This window comes from Coffea arabica, chromosome 11c, assembly GCF_036785885.1.
Source record: "Coffea arabica cultivar ET-39 chromosome 11c, Coffea Arabica ET-39 HiFi, whole genome shotgun sequence".
In the NCBI taxonomy this organism is placed as follows: Eukaryota; Viridiplantae; Streptophyta; class Magnoliopsida; order Gentianales; family Rubiaceae; genus Coffea; species Coffea arabica.
In genome coordinates, this window is record NC_092330.1 from 44,779,565 (window position 1) to 44,797,379 (window position 17,815).

General features: G+C 37.7%; 2 protein-coding genes and 1 long non-coding RNA gene across 3 annotated transcripts; 2 read left to right on the top strand and 1 right to left on the bottom strand.

The window, feature by feature from the left end:
• Nucleotides 1–4,559: 4,559 nt before the first annotated feature.
• LOC113715654 (uncharacterized) lies at nt 4,560–9,032 on the top strand. Its single transcript, XM_072071367.1, has 4 exons — nt 4,560–5,059; nt 6,254–6,529; nt 6,842–6,979; nt 7,199–9,032. Exons 1-4 carry the CDS (start codon nt 4,727–4,729, stop codon nt 8,729–8,731), a joined length of 2,280 nt encoding a protein of 759 aa, XP_071927468.1. The 5' UTR covers nt 4,560–4,726; the 3' UTR covers nt 8,732–9,032.
• Nucleotides 9,033–10,962: 1,930 nt separating this feature from the next.
• Nucleotides 10,963–12,903, bottom strand: LOC113715494 (uncharacterized). The gene is made up of 2 exons (XR_011822781.1): nt 12,276–12,903; nt 10,963–11,928 (listed from the first exon to the last, which is right to left on the bottom strand). It is a non-coding gene; the product is annotated as an uncharacterized lncRNA (long non-coding RNA).
• A 1,252-nt stretch (nt 12,904–14,155) lies between these two features.
• LOC113716789 (NADH dehydrogenase [ubiquinone] flavoprotein 1, mitochondrial) lies at nt 14,156–17,559 on the top strand. Its single transcript, XM_027241230.2, has 3 exons — nt 14,156–14,295; nt 15,189–16,659; nt 17,194–17,559. The coding sequence occupies exons 1-2, from the start codon at nt 14,293–14,295 to the stop codon at nt 16,644–16,646; spliced, it is 1,461 nt and encodes a 486-aa protein (XP_027097031.1). The 5' UTR covers nt 14,156–14,292; the 3' UTR covers nt 16,647–16,659; nt 17,194–17,559.
• Nucleotides 17,560–17,815: the final 256 nt, after the last annotated feature.

Here is a 17,815-nt window from a genome sequence, read left to right on the forward strand (position 1 = left end):
GACTTCTTCTTGATCTAAATTAGTTGAAGAATGAGTCAGTCACAGCAGAATACGTAGCATACACTCACAAAAATTTTCTTTTTTTTTTTTCAATTGCAGGAATCCTTTGTCATTAAAACCCTTTTCAACATTACTTTTTCTGTCAATAATGTAGACAATAACACAATAATTGATGTAGACACTAATACAATAAGAGTAAATCTTATATACACTGACAGTGCATACACTGTCACCGCTGGATCAATGATACTTGTGCAAAAATTAAATTTCAAATTCAGATTTTACATAGTTGTCATTCGTTCAATACTAATAGTGTATGCACTGTCAATATATGAAAAAATAATTCATATAGTAAATATAGACAATAACACATCAAAAATAATTTTTTTTTTAAAAAAAAAACACAACGAATCTTTTGACACCTTAAAAGTGGTATTTTACATTTAATCTCCACCATTCAATTTAAAAACACCTCATCTCCACCTTTAACTATAGCCTGCCGTCCACTGCAGAAGTCCCCGATTCATTTTGGGTACGGGCAAAATGACCGTCGTCACAAACTTGAATGATTTATGGCCTCAAATTGGTCAACAGTGCAGAAGTTCAAATTGGAAGGACATGAGAACGTCGCTCCGATACAATTAATGTGTATGGTTCATATGAACAGTAGTCGAATAAGGTGTATAAATTATTTACAAATTACAGTAATGTGTTCAAAAACATATTATTATTTATTGCATCAAACACCCGAGCCATTGGTTCTGTTCTATGCTGACCGCCGTCCCAACAAAAGCGTAGTGCTAACCACTGGTTCTTGATGACTTCGCCTTCCGACTTAGGATGACGAATACTAGATTTTGAGCTGGTACCCTGCCATGCATATTCAGATGGAAGATTGCCCTCGACGGCAACGGCTATCAGCATCAGGTTCGGCGCGGCCAAAATGAAATTGGCGTCGCAAATATGACTTCTTGGGTTCTCAGATTCTAAGCGATCGATGTGCATTACGCCATGAATTTCTAGCAGCCAACAGAGATTCCTCAATAATTAATTAGAAGAATACCTAAATAAATGCTTATCTGCAGAGTTTGTAGTCTATGATCCGTAACATGCCAAATTACCACAGGCTCTGATCGATCCCATACTTGGATCGCATCCACTCATACTATATATAGTGCATGGCTGCTGCGACATTGATGTCAGATGAGATTGTGGGCTATGATAGATACCTTGTAAAATGAAAATTGTTCAATTCTTGAACGCTACATGATTTGTTTGAGTTTCGTGCTCCAGAAAGGATAATAGTTCAAGATAGAAACTTGCAACTTTTTTCTCTTCTTAGGCGGAGCCCAGAAACTTGCAAGTTGATACGGGCTATTACTAGCTACAAGTTGAAAGCAATTAATTTGCTGGTCAATGCAGCTGGTTAGCCATTCTTAATTTGCCTCACTCTCATAATTTGCTGCTCTCAATTTAATAATTGCAATGCATGTGAAGCTGGTTCTCGCTTCCCAGGTCTACTACTCATTGGAAGTTCTGACCATGCGATGCGAATCACAGACCATGCATATGGAAAGATAATCAAGTTGTCGATAAGGGATGAGACTTTTACTGAGGAATGGTACTGATGTTGGAAGAAGCTTGTAGCAGAATAACAAGATTCGTTGAGACAGAACTTAGTCAAATTTAATTACTAATAAGGAGAGCAGCTGAAGAAACAATTAAAACTTAAACAAAGCAAGCCATTCACTTGTGATCTGATTGCTAAATCTAACTTTGTAAGAAATTAATTATCTAAACTTAAAAGACATTTAACTGTCTTGATCCACCCAAGAGCCTGGGTTGCCATTGCCAACACATAGCAGCACTTTGCCAAAGCGTCTGGCATTACATAATCGAATTACTTAGCTAGTTACTGATGTTTCCTGCAGTGGTCAAGTTTACACGTTTTATGGAATCATAAAAAGAGGAAAAGGGCTCCTACCAAAAACAAGAAAGCGAAAAAAAAAATTAATAATAATGATAATAGGAGGAGGAAAAGGTCCAAAGGGGCGTTTGTGTTTGATTTCTGAAAAGATGTAATCTACAGCTAAATACACAATTTGTCAACAATACAACAAGTTTGTATCATTTCTTTCATCGTTTTCACTTCGACCGCAGAATTTCTTAATGTTATCTGCAAGCCTTTTTATCGTACGCGTGATATTTTATTATTTGGAAGTTGGATGGACAAAGATGCTTGCAGGCCAAATCCGGCAAAATTCGATCAGGAGCAGCCGTACTTTGTGTCCATACTCCATAGCAAGCAACCAGTCACCTTTATTGTGCCAGCTAGCGGCCGATTGCCGAGGGAAGTGCCGGTGTTGACATATGGTCTTATATCGTGAGTCTATTATGATCCATTCACAAAAGACGGAAGAAAATATAAGAAGTTAACTACTAGTAACCTTCTCCAAGAAACTAATATTCGTCACTTTAAAGTTTTAACCACTCCATGTCATAGCAATCGTACTTTTTTACACTATCGGTGATTAATTACAAAATATTCATTTTGGATTTTTTCTCAAAGAGATTCAATCCATTCCTTTGTTCTTTGTATAAGTTTCAATAGTATTGTACAATGTGTTTTCTTAAAAGTTGCAGGTACAAAATGCACTCTTTAATTTGTCTAGACATCTATTCCTTTAAAAAAAAAAATATGCATTAGGCGAATGTGGTTTTTAAAACTTTCACTATTCGAGAACTTTTTCGAAAAACTATCACCATTTGATCATTTCTTCGTCACTAGTGATGAATTTAGAAACAAGAGAGTATCCACCCACTCAGCTTATTTCTAATCTCTAAGGGTCTATTTAGTAGGCCATGTTTTTAATAGGAATAAATTTTCAAAAGTTTTTCTCCAACTTTTACTACAGAAACTTGTAAAAACACCTTCTAAATTTTATAAAAATGCACCCTAAAATATCCAAAAAAAAATACACACCCATTTTTCTGTTCTACCGCTACTTTCTTTTCCTAACCATTTCCACCTCCACCTACCTTCATCCCCTTCTCACATAGTCACCATTGCTGTCATCGCCACCTTCTTCCTTTCTTTTCTACTTTCTCCCTCCCTCTACTTTTCCACTTCTCATTCTTTTCTCTTCTTCATCTATCACCCCCTTTTCGCCTCTCCCTTCACCCCCACCCTCCTTTCTATCCCCCCATTTAATCACATGACCAGAGAGGAAGAGGGAGAGGAGGAAAGGAATGGGTGAAGGAAGAAGGGAGGGAGGGAGTGGCGAGAGAAGAAAAAGGTTAAAGCAAGAGAAAGGGAAAGCGAGAAAAAGGGAGAGAGAAAGAGAGCTAGGAACGACGGTCGTGAAGTTTTCGATCGACGGTGTTTGAAGTAGTAATAGTGATAAAAAGGAAGAAGAAGAGAGGAAATAAGAATAAAAAATTTCAATTTATTTACAAAAGTTTTTCTACAAATTCTATAGTAAATTTTAATAAAATTTTGTAAAAACATCTAAAAAAATGTGCTATCCAAACAGATCATAGATAAGAAGCAATAATGTGCAAAGAAGGTGTACTTACTACTTGCTCGTTTGCTAATTAGACAAAACGAAAAATACAATTCTAATTAACTTTTCCTTGTATTCGAAGTTAGAACTAATTTTCCAATCTAAGCTCTCCAATTTTTCTTTCTCTTTCTTTTCTTTGTTATTCAAACTCAACTTTACTAAGTTGCTTTGACTAGAAGGAGAATTGGGCTTGTATGCTCAAGCTCGCACAACATTGTGGGTATCAATTGCATTTATTATATATATTCATGGATCATAAAAGCCTCTTTGTATTCTTCATTCGATTGATTTAAATATATATTCAAAAAAGTTGCAGCTACAATCACAGCTAACAAATTCCATCCTGAACTTTTCCATGCAATGCTAACCGTATTTTTCAACTGGCTGTGCTAAATTATTTAATAGGCTTTTTCATCAAGAATAAAAAGACACTCAATATTTTGCTGTATATAGTCGTTCTGTCATGGTCTCACGTGACAATTAAACCATGACATGAATGAATAGGACTGCGATGTGAAAAGTATATCGAAATTAATTTACTTCCAACAATATCAAAATGTTTGTGAGATTTATGCCGGAAATTTATTCTCAGGAGTGCCTAAAAGTCTATATGCGTTTTTAACGGAAAGCTCTAAAGAATACCAATCCATTTCCTCCCTTTCTTTCCAGATTTAAGACATGGTTACTCTTGACACCACATACTACATTATTAATAAGGTTTGTCCAAAAAAATTGAGGAAAAATCATAGGTATATTACTCTACTATATACTCCTTGATTTTCTTAGACGTGGGAAAAAAATCCAAAAGGGGACAAAAGAAGAAGAAAAAGAAAAGAATTGTACTAGTATAAATTAGTAATTCCCGAAGTGGGTCCCACAACATTGACATCTTCTTTTTAACCTTGGGACAAAATGGAGGACTTGGTCAAAAACCCATAGTTTTAACCACAGTTAAACTTGCTCCAGGCAATAAATAAAAAGCCTTCACATCACAATGTCACATCCCCTCCATTTCTCCCCTGCAACGACCAATTTCCCCTCACGCTTCACTGACTCCTCACTTAATTAGCACATCTTCCAAACTTCAATGCCGCCACAATATTAGCACCTTTTTGGTTTCTTTGGGTAAATTTACTTTCCCACCATCCAGAGAGATCGTGGAGATGACGGTGTTCACCTCCACTAACGCAGCCGGCGGATACATGGCGGGAAAGCAAGTGTTTCCGGTGGAGTACGAAGCAGAGCCGCTCTCTCAGCGACTGGTCGACGCGGCTCACGCCAACGACTTGAAGTCGGCTTCGGAGTTAATATCTAACCCCTTCGTTGACGTTAATCACATGGGAACAGTTTTGTTGAAGGCTAGAAAAACCGAGGTGGTGTTGCATGACGAGGATGCCTGCGAAGTCAGCGTCGAGTTCGAGGAGTTTAAGACTGAGGTCACGGCGTTGTTCCTAGCAGCTCATAACGGAAATGTCGCACTCGTCCGAAAATTACTGGTTAGTCAACGTCTTTACTGTTTAGGTAGAGCTATTTATTTTATCTTTTTTTTTTTTTTGGTTTTTGTTTTGGCGTGATCTCGTAGAATATATGACTTGTCTAAGAGTTTAGTTTAGCCTTGGTTTTTTTTTTTTTTTTTTTGGGGGTTTCCTTCTATTTCTCTTCCATTATCATTTTATTGTGAAAGTGAGGATTTTGTTGATGCCTATGGAGTTTTGGAGTTCTGAAGGAATAGCATTTTTCTTCACTTTTGGGAGTTTTTGGTTTTGCGATTGGGGAGTTTTGGGAAGTAGGGGTTCGCCGGTGTATTTTTTGAGGAGTCAACGTGGATTCTAATCACTATGACCTGTTTCTGTATTGGTTTCCCTGAAATTCTTCAACTTGTGGATTTTCTACGAGTTTTGTTAATATTTGGTACTTTTGAGTGTTTAAAGAATTTTTGAACTAAATATTTGCTTCTTACATCATCCGGTTTGCTTTTTAGATAATTTGAATTTGAAATCCGGGGCTCAATTAGTGTAACGGGTGGACAGTCTTAACGCTTGATTTGGAATGAAAAGAGAATTTATGTAAATGAATTAATTTAGTCAACCTGGTCGTTTGTCTTGGAGCTGCTGGGTGAAATGATGAAGGATACAACGTTTTTTTTTTTTTCCTTTTTCAGAATTTCTTTAGCTCTTATTCTCCTCCTTCAACGTGGAATTTGCATCATAAGATGGTATAACTCTCTCCATTTACTTTCTTTTACTAATTGAATTAATTAAAGTGATTTTCCATTAGGAAGTGGATATGACGATGCATTTTGAGTTATAATGGTTCCATCCAATTAAGTGATTCTAGTCGGTCTAGCTTTACTTCTTCTTTTTTTTTTTTCTCCAATAATCAGGTCTATCTTTACTACTGAATCATTTTTGTGCTCAGCGAGTCTTGTCTGCCTGCTATAATTTGCAAACTAGGAATTCTGAGCAAATAAATAGGCCCAGAGAATGTAACAGTCATGGATCCCTTTAATTTAGGCCTTTTAAGTAGTTTTTTGTCTTTGTATTACTTGAGACATCTGAGTGAAGGTGCCAGATTCCATAAACAAGGGGCAGCATGACACGCTGGTCTGTGAATGAATGAGTTATTAATGTTGCCATGTTAACCCATTGCTTAAATAGTGCCTAACACACATTGTTGTTTTCTGTGGACAGAGTGCTGGAGCTGACGTGAATCAAAAAATGTTTCGAGGCTATTCCACAACAGCAGCTGCAAGAGAGGGCCATATTGAGATTTTGAAGATGTTAATTAGTGGGGGAGCAGCTCAATCTGCATGCGAAGAGGCTCTGTTGGAGGCATGCTACCTGGGGCGGGCCAGAACAGCTGAGCTTCTCATGGCCTCTGATATGGTCCGCCCACATGTTGCTGTACACGCCCTTGTCACTGCATCTTTTAGAGGGTTTAAAGACTTTGTGGACACACTTCTCAAGGTACTTGATGGTAGCAGCCAACCTTTCTTAGTCATCTGGGGACATCCTATTTGATTGCTTTTTGATGATAAGCTGACAGATCACTGAAGTTAGTGATTGATTATGGTTACAGTTAGTTTCATATAGCTAGTATCTCATTCGTGATGCATTTGCTTATACTTTGACGATATCCAGGCGTGATGAATTTGCTTAGTTCATGTTGCACCGTCCTTGGAAATATAGGACGATAATGTTGGAACTGGTAGAATGTTGAAACCACTTGTTCTTCCCTCTTTCACACTCTCAAATAACAACCTTTTGAATTGATGACAGTGTGGTGTGGACTGTAATGCCACAGCCAGGGTGCTGCTTCAATCTTCCAAGCCATCACTTCACGCCAATTTTGACTGTAACTCTCTGGCTGCTGCCATTCTTGGTAGGCAAATTTCTGTTGTTCGGCTGCTGTTACAGGTAATGATGTTGCTGCAGTGTCATAAAGATACCATAGTAGGGCTTGTATGTCTTATCAATTGGGTCTTCAACTTCAAGGGTGAACGGTTATGCTTGCCTGATGCATGCAACCCATATTAGGCTCAATTTTTATGGATCGCACGTTTTAGGTGCTCACAAGACCTGTTATTTCACAGCCACAGTGTGGTTATGTTCTCAAGTGCAGACTCTATGTTGTAGGTTGGTGCCAGAACAGATATCATGGTCAGGCTGGGAGCTTGGTCATGGGACGCTGCCACTGGAGAACAGTTCCGAGTAGGTGCTGGTCTGGCTGAGCCTTACCATGTAACGTGGTGTGCGGTGGAGTTCTTTGAATCCAGCGGTGCCATACTGAGGATGCTCCTCCAGCACCTTTCTCCTAATATTCCCCACTTAGGGAGGACAATCATCCACCACGCGATTCTCTGTGGAAATGCCAGACCAGTTGAGGTGCTTTTAACCTGTGGTGCTGATGCAGAATTCCCTGTCAAAACTAAACAAACAGCGCACCGTCCCATACATATGGCATCAGAACATGGGTTGGCTGGAGCTCTTCACCACCTTATTAATGCCGGCTGTGATCTGAACTCTCTCACAGAATCTGGCGAGACTGCACTGATGATTAGTGCCAGATGTAAGCAAGAGGAGTGCCTAAAACTTCTTACTGCAGCTGGTGCAGACTTTGGTTTGTCCAACATCGCTGGGCAGTGTGCCAAGTCAATTGCTGGATCAGTACGGTGGGCATATGGCTTCGAGCGAGCAGTTTTAGATGTTATTCGAGATGGGAAGAATGCTCGATCTAGCAATGCTGCAATTTTTTCTTCCTTAATATTTGTTACCCAAGCAAATGATATCGAGGCCTTGAAGAAACTTCTCAAGCAACCGGAGATAAATCTCGACGAACAAGATGAAAATGGATTCTCAGCAGTCATGGTTGTGGCGGCGGGTGGTAATGTGGAGGCCTTTAGGTTGCTTGTTCATGCTGGAGCTGATGTAAATTTGGCTAACAACTATGGCGAAACCGCTATTACTTTGGCTGAAAAACACCAGAACAGTGATGCATTTGAAAAAGTAATGCTGAACTGCATGCGTGCCAAGGGAGACAACAGCTACGGTGGATCTTCAACTCTACACCGTGCGGCACATAATGGCGACCTCAATCTGGTGCAAGCTTTGATAAACGAAGGATATGACATCAATCTTTCTGATTGCGATGGATACACCCCACTGATGTTAGCTGCTAGGGCCGGAAACAAGAGCACGTGCGAGCTTTTGATATCTCGTGGTGGTAGATGTGATATTAAGAATGCAAAGCTTGAGACTGCACTCTCACTTGCCAGAGAAAACGGTGGTGGAAAAGATGCTGAAGCTGTGATACTGGATGAACTAGCTCGAACGCTCGTGGTAGGAGGAGCTCGAGTGAAGAAGCACATAAAGCAAGGCAAAGGAAGTCCCCATGGCAAGGTACTAAAGATGGTTGGAGCTACTGGTGAGCTGAGGTGGGGAAAATCTAGGAAGAGAAATGTGATATGCCGCGGGGCAGAGGTTGGTGCGAGCGCAACGTTCCGGTGGAACAGACGAAAGAAGCTCGATGCCGATGAGCCGGGAGTTTTCCGGGTAAAAACCACAAAGAACAAGGAAGTGCATTTTGTGTGCGAGGGTGGACTTGAAATGGCAGAGTTGTGGGTAAGGGGAATTAGGCTTGTGACAAGGGAAGCTATTTTTGGCAAATAAAAAACCTCTGGTGATTCATAGCTGGGCCTGCACCCGTTCCAATTTTTGGTTCATGTACATAGTAACTACCATAACAGGAGAGATGTTGCATAAAATCATCGGGTAGTAGTAGTACCTAGTACCAATGTTTTGCAAACCGGACCGGATCGGCCGGTTCGACCGATTGAACTGCGAACGGCCATGGCATCGGTCTGATTCAATACCATAGTTGACTTTGTCAGAAAATTGGTCAAGAATCGGTCGAACCGTAAAAATCGCGATTGAACCGTTATTGAACCGATTTTCAACCTTCCTTTTTTTTTCTCCAAAGTGCAGCTTTTTTTATTTTTTCTCCAAAATGCGGCTATCAAGATTCGAATTTAAGACCTTTGTAATAGAAGATCAATGTATTAATCGTTGCACCATCACATCTTATTAGTTTTTTTTGATAATTTATTTATATAAAGCAAACACTTATATTTCTTTTTTCCATTTTTCTTACAAAATCTCATCTTCTCATGGTTCTTTCTTTTTAATTTTCAACTCTCTCTCTCTCTCTATCCTCTTTTTTTTTGTCACTCCCTTTTTAATCAAACCTCATTATTTTTAATTTATTGATGTTTTCTTCCATTTTTTAATTTGGTTTTTGTCCATTAAATTGAAAAAAATTAAAAAAGAATTATTTTTTTAACCCAAATTATTTAATGCTACAACCACTCACTTTTATCTCATTTTTTGTTTCTTATCAAGTTTACATTTCTATTTTCGATTTTCTTGATTTCTTTCGAACTCCAAACTTTCATTTTTAAATTGCAATCTCTAAAACATAATTAAAATTTAAGTTCACAATATCTAAATTCTCAATGACGTGAATTTTGTATAATTTTAAAATATTGTGATATTTTTGGATTGGATTTAGACATAATTGAAATCGAGATGAAATTTATTTGTTTTAACTTATAATTTAAAAAATTTATTTTTAAAAAATCCAAGTTATTAAAAAATAGTAAACCTTTCATCATATAAAGTATTAAATTAATCCATTACATGTCTTATTTTGTACATATATATATTTATATAAATAATTTTTTAAAAAATTCATTGAACCGATGTTGAATCGGTCCGACCGATTGAATCTCAATCCTTTCACTTCACCGGTTCAATTAACGGTCCGATTTTTAAAACATTGCCTAGTACGCTGTGCCTGTGCTGTCCAGCTAATTAATCCTGCGAATAGAAATACGACGTTGATTTGTTTTTCCTCCTACTTCCTCCCTTTCTTTTCAATTACTGTATTAATTATTGAAATTTCCCACTTTCTCCATCCTGTCCTACTCCTTCCCATCACATTTCCGGTCAGAGAATGCAAGGTGGGTTATAATTCCCATTATATTATTATGTCAGCTAATTTCACCTCAAGCGATAAGGAGATTTTTTAGACCTTTGCAATAATGTTACTGATAGGTTTAACTCCACTATTCCGTTTCCCCTGAAAAAAAAAAGGGGGGGGGGGGACACAAACTAAAGACGTGACTCTTTAAGTCATTGAATGGACCTGAAATTTCTATTTTAGTTACTTGCAGATTGTAATTTAAGAGAAACTGTAGGAGTAATTTATTTGTTTTCTACGTATATATATTTATATTATTGAAAGGAAAGAGTCCTTTTCGTTTGCACAAATGAACTTCTACATGGAATGGGAATGTGATGACACATTTTGTCCGTCACTTGGTTTATCGTAAATCATTTACGTAATAAAAATTTTGTCTCATCATGGATTATGAATTCTCAGTGGATTTTTTTTTTTTTTTTTTGTCGATACGATAGACTATTCTACACTAGGAGTAAAGGAGAATCTGAAAAAGTCCAAAAGTAATTCGAAAGAGACTGAACCACCGTTGAACCAAACGAGTGCACTATGCATGCGTCTGTTTTTTTTTTCTTTTTTAAACAGAGTCACATAATGTAACAATTGGTGGAGTCAAACTTTAATGCTTTAATGCTTTCTCGGTGGATCCTTCTGCAATCAAGGTACCCTTCTTTTATATATACTAGCATGGTTCTGGCCGCGCTATGCAGCGGCCTACCCACTGGTATGAACAGCTTAATCCGTAACAATGAGGATAATTTCCTAAAATATCATCATGTATATATAAGCTCAAGAGGTAAATACTATGCAAATCACAATAATACATTACATAAACTCAATCATTCATGTCTTAGTAGAATAGATACTTGGATGCCAGCCACAGTTACATATTAGGAGGCTTAAATAAGCTTTATTGCCCAATGAAGTACAGCATTGATGGTTAAACAATTACTAAGTATATTACGATCCTTTACTTTTTAAGTCAAAAGAATAATGGATCATAATATAATTCAAAAGATATTGTCTAAGCAATGGAGGAAAGGCAATGAACAAAAGATTTAACAAAAGTACAGAAATAGGCCATATTAGTCTTCCTTTGCTTTAGCTTTCTTGGTTGGACTGTCTTTGATATTTGCAGGTGGACCATACAGTTTTGCAGGTTCTTTGGCAAACTCTTCAGGAGCCTTTGTTGGATGTTTAGCATGTGTGTCTGCTGGTAAATCTTCTGGAAACTCAAGGCTTCATTTTGCTCCACTGGTTGCAGATGTCTGGCTGTCTTTGTAAGAACTGGCTCCAGCAATTTCTTCAAGTACCAACTTTGTGCTTGGTGTGAACAATTGAAGCTTATTTAAGTCAGCATATTTAAGTTTGTCTTTTTGTTTCTTTCCAACATTCTTAGATCAGGGGAATCATCAAACATTTCATCTATCAATCTAAAACCTGTACTAAATTTTCTTTTTTTTTTTTTCATTTTGAAACACAAAAAATCAAAATCTAATTTTACTATAAACAAAGCAAAATGCTAATCCAAAGGCACACAAAATGACAGAATCAAAGCATCCTAGAATAGGTAAAACTAAGTAATATATATAAAATGACAACCTTAATAAGCCAAAGGACAATGATACTAAATGATGTAATTATTGAATAGATAAGCAGCTAACAGCATCATGCAACATTTGAAATAAAAAACAGAGGGAAAAGTAAACTATCATAGCATAACATCAAACACATCGCATTTCTTAATTAAGAGAAAGCAATAAACAGAGGCAACAACAGTGAAAAAAAAACTTGCAGTTCAAAATAGAAGGTGATAAAATAGAAACATACCTATATTTTCTTTGCTCGCCTGAATGTTGGCAAAAGTCCAGCAGCATTTGAAAATAATATAAAAACAGAGAAAAAAAGTAAACGTAAGCTAATCGAAAAAATAGCATCATAATTATTCTTTTATTTATAATATCAAACACATGGCAGTCTTTAATTAACGGAAGGTAAGAACATGGCAATAAATATAAATAATAAATAAACAGAAGGTAAGAATATTCATCAAACTAAAAAATTGCAACTTAATATGCTGACTGAAAAATTGACAGAAACTAAAATTAGTTGCTCAAACTAAAATTTGCAGCTCAGTCATCAAACTAAAACTAAAAAATTGCAGCTCGAAATAGAAGGAAAGAGAATAGGAATTACCTAGATTTTCTTCGCTCGTCTGCTGAATACCGGCAAAACTGGGAAACAGAGGTATATATAGAGTTGGAAATAGTAAGTTCTGAAAGCTATAGCATAGATGATAAGGCGGTAGAACAGCCATCCCTAAAATGAGCTGATTTTGGGGAAAAAGAGATTTGAGTGAGCTGTTTTTTAGGGAAAAAGAAGAATTCACGCGAATGTGGATGATTTTTTGAGAGGTAATCCAAAGGAAGTACAATTAGTTGGTGGAAGTACAATTAGTTGCTCGAGGAATTGACAGAAAATTGAAGATTTTGCAGGCTTCTAGATTTTGGGGGAAAAAATTTTACTGACCTAATTTTTGGGGTAGGACAAAAATTCACGTGCGTGTGGAGGATTTTGTGGGTTGCAATCAAAAGGAAGGACAATTGGTTGTTGAAGGAATTGGTAGAAAACTAAAAATTTTGCAGGTTGATTCGACGGGAAGAAAGCGGCTATTTGAGAGAAAGAAAGAGGGTACTCGGCGGGAAAAAAGGGAAAGGGGAAAAGGGGGAAGGAAATTCTGGTAAATGAAGAAGAAGGAAGCTCGATGACTAATAAGACCATTAAGCTACTGTTGACTAACTTACATCATGAGTCATCAGTCATACTAATCATGCTAACAGGCAGGAACATTACTTCTAACGGGTATGACTGCATTAATTTGTATAATTATATAATTAATAATATAATGTAATTCAAAACAACCCATGTGATAAAAAAATTCACAAATAGTCTACAATTATTGCATTTGACCAGAAAATTATCAAAGAGATATTTTCAAATATACAAAAATAACACTAAATAGTTAGCAACTATTTAATGAGTTAGTTTTCATAAAAAGATTCAATTGACCTTTCAAACCAATTAAAAACCAATCAAAATGAACAAATAAAAATAATTATATAATGTAATTCAAAACAACCCATGTGATAAAAAAACCCACAAATAGTCTACAATTATTTGCATTTGACCAGAAAATTATAAAAGAGATATTTTCAATATACAAAAATAACACTAAATAGTTAGCAACTATTTAATGAGCTAGTTTTGATAAAAAGATTTAATTGACCTTTCAAATCAATTAAAAACCAATCAGAAGGAACAAATGAAAATAATTATATAATGTATTATATAATGTAATTCAAAACAACCCATGTGATAAAAAGGTCCACAAATAGTCTACAATTATTTGCATCTGACCAGAAAATTATAAAAGATATATTTTCAAATATACAAAAATAACCCTAAATAGTTAGCAACTATTTAATGAGGTAGTTTTCATAAAAGGATTCAATTGACCTTTCAAACCAATTAAAAACAAAACAAAAGGAACAAATAAAAATAATTAAACCATTGTTACCAATTAGCCCCTAAATAGTAAGGAACTATTAAGACCTTTAATTTCAAGACCAAGGCTCAAATAGGCCATTTCTCACTCTTTAAATTCCAAAAATCAGAAAACAAACTCCTTCCTAACTCCTTCCTCTAACAATATATTGACACTTGGCATTCAAGGGAGAACTTGAGTTGTTCTCTTATCTAGTAGGTAGATATATAATTTTTTTTAAAAAAAAAGAAAAGAAAAATTGGAGCAAGCCTGAATCCTCCTGACGCCAGTCGGTTTGGGTCGTCGGAGCAACCAACCAAACATTAGTGCTATACCTACGCTCAATTGGGTTTCCTGCACTTTGTATGGGCCTCAAAATAATCCAATTTTTACATGGGTGCCCACTTCACCTATTCAACTAAAACCCCCATAAGAAATGCCCGATCTAATTAGTCTCCACGTACCCGATCCGATCGTCACAAGGCCTGCACTTAATCTCCACCGTCAGATTTTACCAGAGGCACATCCTAACCGTCACCGAGCTCTCCACATCAGTTTTCTTCGCATTCAACTCTCGACGGATTTTCACTCATCAAATCACCGGTACCTCAATTTAGAGCACCAAAGCCAGCTCAGAATCATCCTTCATAGTGCAGCTCCGAAGCTCTTATGGTACGCATCTCCATATCGCCATTGCTCAAATGCTTTCGTTTGAACTGATTCTCTGTTTCTTTTCAAATGTTGAATTTGTTGGTAGATCCATGAGAAAGGAAATCTTAGTTTTTTTTTTCTCCTTTGGGTTACTTTGTAAGGATAAGGAGTTTTAGGGTGTTAATTTTGAGGAGGACTTACTTATATACAGTTGAAAATTCGAGACTGGGTTTTGTGATTAGAATGTCGAATTTATCTGTTAAGATACTGATAAGCCCTAGGGATCAATTTAACATTTCCGGTTATTCTATTAACTTTTGGGTGGATTTTTTTAAATTTAATCGACTTTGGGTACCCCTTTTGGCGAAATTAGAAAAAGATTTTTTTTTTCTGTTGAACAAAGGGACAAACTGACCATCGAGTTCTCATGGTTTTTGCTTATTTATTTTTCTTTTTTCTCTTTAGGAGTTAATAGCTGTACCTGCTTAGTGGTATTTTTAGGTATTCAAGCTTTGCATCTTAAGTTCTCTCTTTCTCTCTTTTTTTTTTTTGGTTTAAGAATTTGTTCACGGGTAAAAAAGGTTGGACTTTTGGGTGGAGCGGAATGCATGTAAGTGGTTCATCAATTGATGATCGATTTTCTTCAGTCGAGGACTGTAATTGAGTAGACTACCATTTTGTTCAGTGGGCATATTCTTCCTCCCATTTTGCTTTAGTGTAACCTCAGCATGTGTGGACATAGATTTAATAAAGACCAACAAATAATGCAATGTCAAGTGGAGAAAGGGAAAGAGAGAAGGAAAAAAAGACCAAAGGCCTGCTGTCATACATGGTCAGAATGATTGATAATAAGAGAAAGATGTGGATGTCAGGCAAATTTTTAACCTGGATTTTGCTTGTAACTTCTTGCGTAGGCACCCATAAAGGGCATCCTTTCTTCACAAAGGATATCTTTGGTCAAGCAGTCTGAGCATTGGGTCCTGGGCAGTAGATTATTCAGCACTCAGGCTGCATCAACTGCTAGCACCCCACAGCCTCCCCCTCCTCCCCCACCTCCTGAGAAAACCCACTTTGGTGGCCTCAAAGATGAGGATCGCATTTTTACAAATGTATATGGTTTGCATGACCCTTTTCTCAAGGGTGCTATGAAACGAGGAGACTGGCATAGAACAAAAGACCTGGTACTCAAGGGTGCTGATTGGATTGTCAATGAAATGAAGAAATCTGGTCTTCGTGGGCGTGGTGGTGCTGGGTTTCCCTCTGGTCTTAAATGGTCCTTCATGCCAAAGGTGTCTGATGGTCGTCCCTCCTATCTTGTTGTCAATGCTGATGAGAGTGAACCTGGAACCTGTAAAGATAGGGAGATAATGCGCCATGATCCACACAAACTATTAGAAGGTTGTTTAATTGCTGGAGTGGGTATGAGAGCTACTGCTGCCTATATTTACATCAGGGGTGAGTATGTCAATGAGCGGAAAAATCTGGAGAAAGCCAGAAGAGAAGCTTATGAAGCTGGCTTATTAGGAAAAAATGCATGTGGGTCTGGTTATGACTTCGATGTACATATCCACTTCGGAGCGGGTGCTTATATTTGTGGTGAGGAGACAGCTCTTCTAGAGAGCCTCGAGGGCAAACAAGGAAAACCCAGATTGAAGCCTCCTTTTCCTGCTAATGCAGGGCTGTATGGGTGTCCCAGTACCGTCACAAATGTGGAAACAGTAGCTGTTTCACCTACCATTTTGAGGCGGGGCCCCGAGTGGTTCGCTAGTTTTGGTAGGAAAAACAATTCTGGAACAAAACTTTTTTGCATCTCAGGGCATGTGAACAAGCCTTGCACAGTCGAGGAGGAGATGAGTATACCATTAAAGGAGCTTATAGAGAGGCACTGTGGTGGTGTTCGCGGTGGATGGGACAATTTACTTGCTATTATCCCAGGAGGTTCATCTGTCCCATTGATACCCAAGCATATATGTGAGGATGTGCTAATGGACTTTGATGCACTTAAAGCTGTACAGTCAGGGTTGGGGACTGCTGCCGTGATTGTGATGGATAAGTCAACGGATGTTGTGGACGCAATTGCAAGGCTCTCTTACTTCTACAAGCATGAGAGTTGTGGCCAGTGCACGCCATGCAGGGAAGGTACAGGGTGGCTTTGGATGATCATGGAAAGATTGAAGGTGGGGAATGCAAAACTGGAAGAGGTTGACATGCTTCAAGAGGTGACGAAACAGATTGAAGGGCACACGATTTGTGCATTGGGTGATGCCGCTGCTTGGCCAGTCCAGGGTCTGATCAGGCACTTCAGACCGGAGCTCGAGAGGAGGATCAGAGAACGGGCAGAGAGGGAGCTACAACAGGCTGCTGCTGCTTGATACTTCTGTGCAGGTTGGTTCTGATTTTCTTTTCCTTCCTTTTCTCTTTTCAGGTTTTTGGGAGGTATTGGGATTGATTACATTAGTAAGTTTAACTTTTTTTCCTTGTTGATGTCATATTCGGAAGTGATGCACAATTGGTTGAGGATCTCATTTCTGGTTTTAGGCAACCTTACCATCATGTGGGTTCTTTTTGGTTTGGTTTCTTTTGTCTGTTAGGATCAGTATAGTATTAACTAGTTAGAAGACTTGGGGATTAATGTGGAGTACTGGTTTATTCTAGAGTAAGCACAGGTACTCCAGAAAACAAACTAAAGATCTAATCTGATTTTGAGTAGCACCAAGGCATTGCATTTTGGTGCACTGCTTCCTCTTGCCTGTTTTTCTAATTTGACTGGGCTGTCTCTACCTCTTTATGTTCTTTTTGCTCTGCGTTTAGCTTGCTTTTCTTTTGTACGAGGAATTGACAGTTTAGTGCATTCAATTTCTCTCCGCCTTTTGCGTACAGCTTTTGATGTGGAAGTCATTCTTGGTTTTTTATGTGCAGGTGAGGACTTATCCTGCTAGGGGGCTATGTAATAAACAATTTGAGACTTTTGAAGAATACATGGACATGCAAGCCAGTCTGCTGTCTGTCCAGCAGAGCAGCAAGTCTAATTTTTATGCTTGTATCAGACTGAATTGCTCCCTACTTTTATGTTTTTTTTTTTAAGAGCTTACTGGATACAAGTTGGGTTCTAAGATCATTTTATCATGGTTTTGAAGATTCAGAAACCTGATAGTATATGGTTTTTGTCAATAAACTAAACATTAATGTTTGAATGTTTTCAGAGACTGTATTGGTGGGAAAGTTAAAGGAGAGTTGAAGGTTTTGACTCATATCATGATGATATACATCTTAGTTGTTTTTGTACGTTAACTCTCTTATGTTGCACTGTTTGCCGAAACATCTAATACGGAAACCCGGGATTCCTTTCGCTGTTTGCGAGAGAAGAGTGATCTGTTAGGCTGTTTCATCTGGAATTCCCAGACTCAGACACCTCTTACTTTCCTAGGGTATCAGTAAAGTTTTTTGCTGTGTAATTTTCGTTATATAAACTGCGGGATAACGGATTTTCCCCTGAGAGTCATCCAAGTTCCAACTGTGCAAAAGACGATGTATTGTGATT

What these genes read in the sequence shown, in the direction of transcription:
- LOC113715654 (XM_072071367.1), top strand. Translation starts at nt 4,727, where the DNA reads ATGACGGTGTTCACCTCCACTAACGCAGCCGGCGGATACATGGCGGGA. An exon ending in CACTCGTCCGAAAATTACTG is followed by an intron (nt 5,060 to 6,253) that starts GTTAGTCAACGT and finishes TTCTGTGGACAG; the next exon opens with AGTGCTGGAGCTGACGTGAA. An exon ending in TTGTTCGGCTGCTGTTACAG is followed by an intron (nt 6,980 to 7,198) that starts GTAATGATGTTG and finishes TCTATGTTGTAG; the next exon opens with GTTGGTGCCAGAACAGATAT.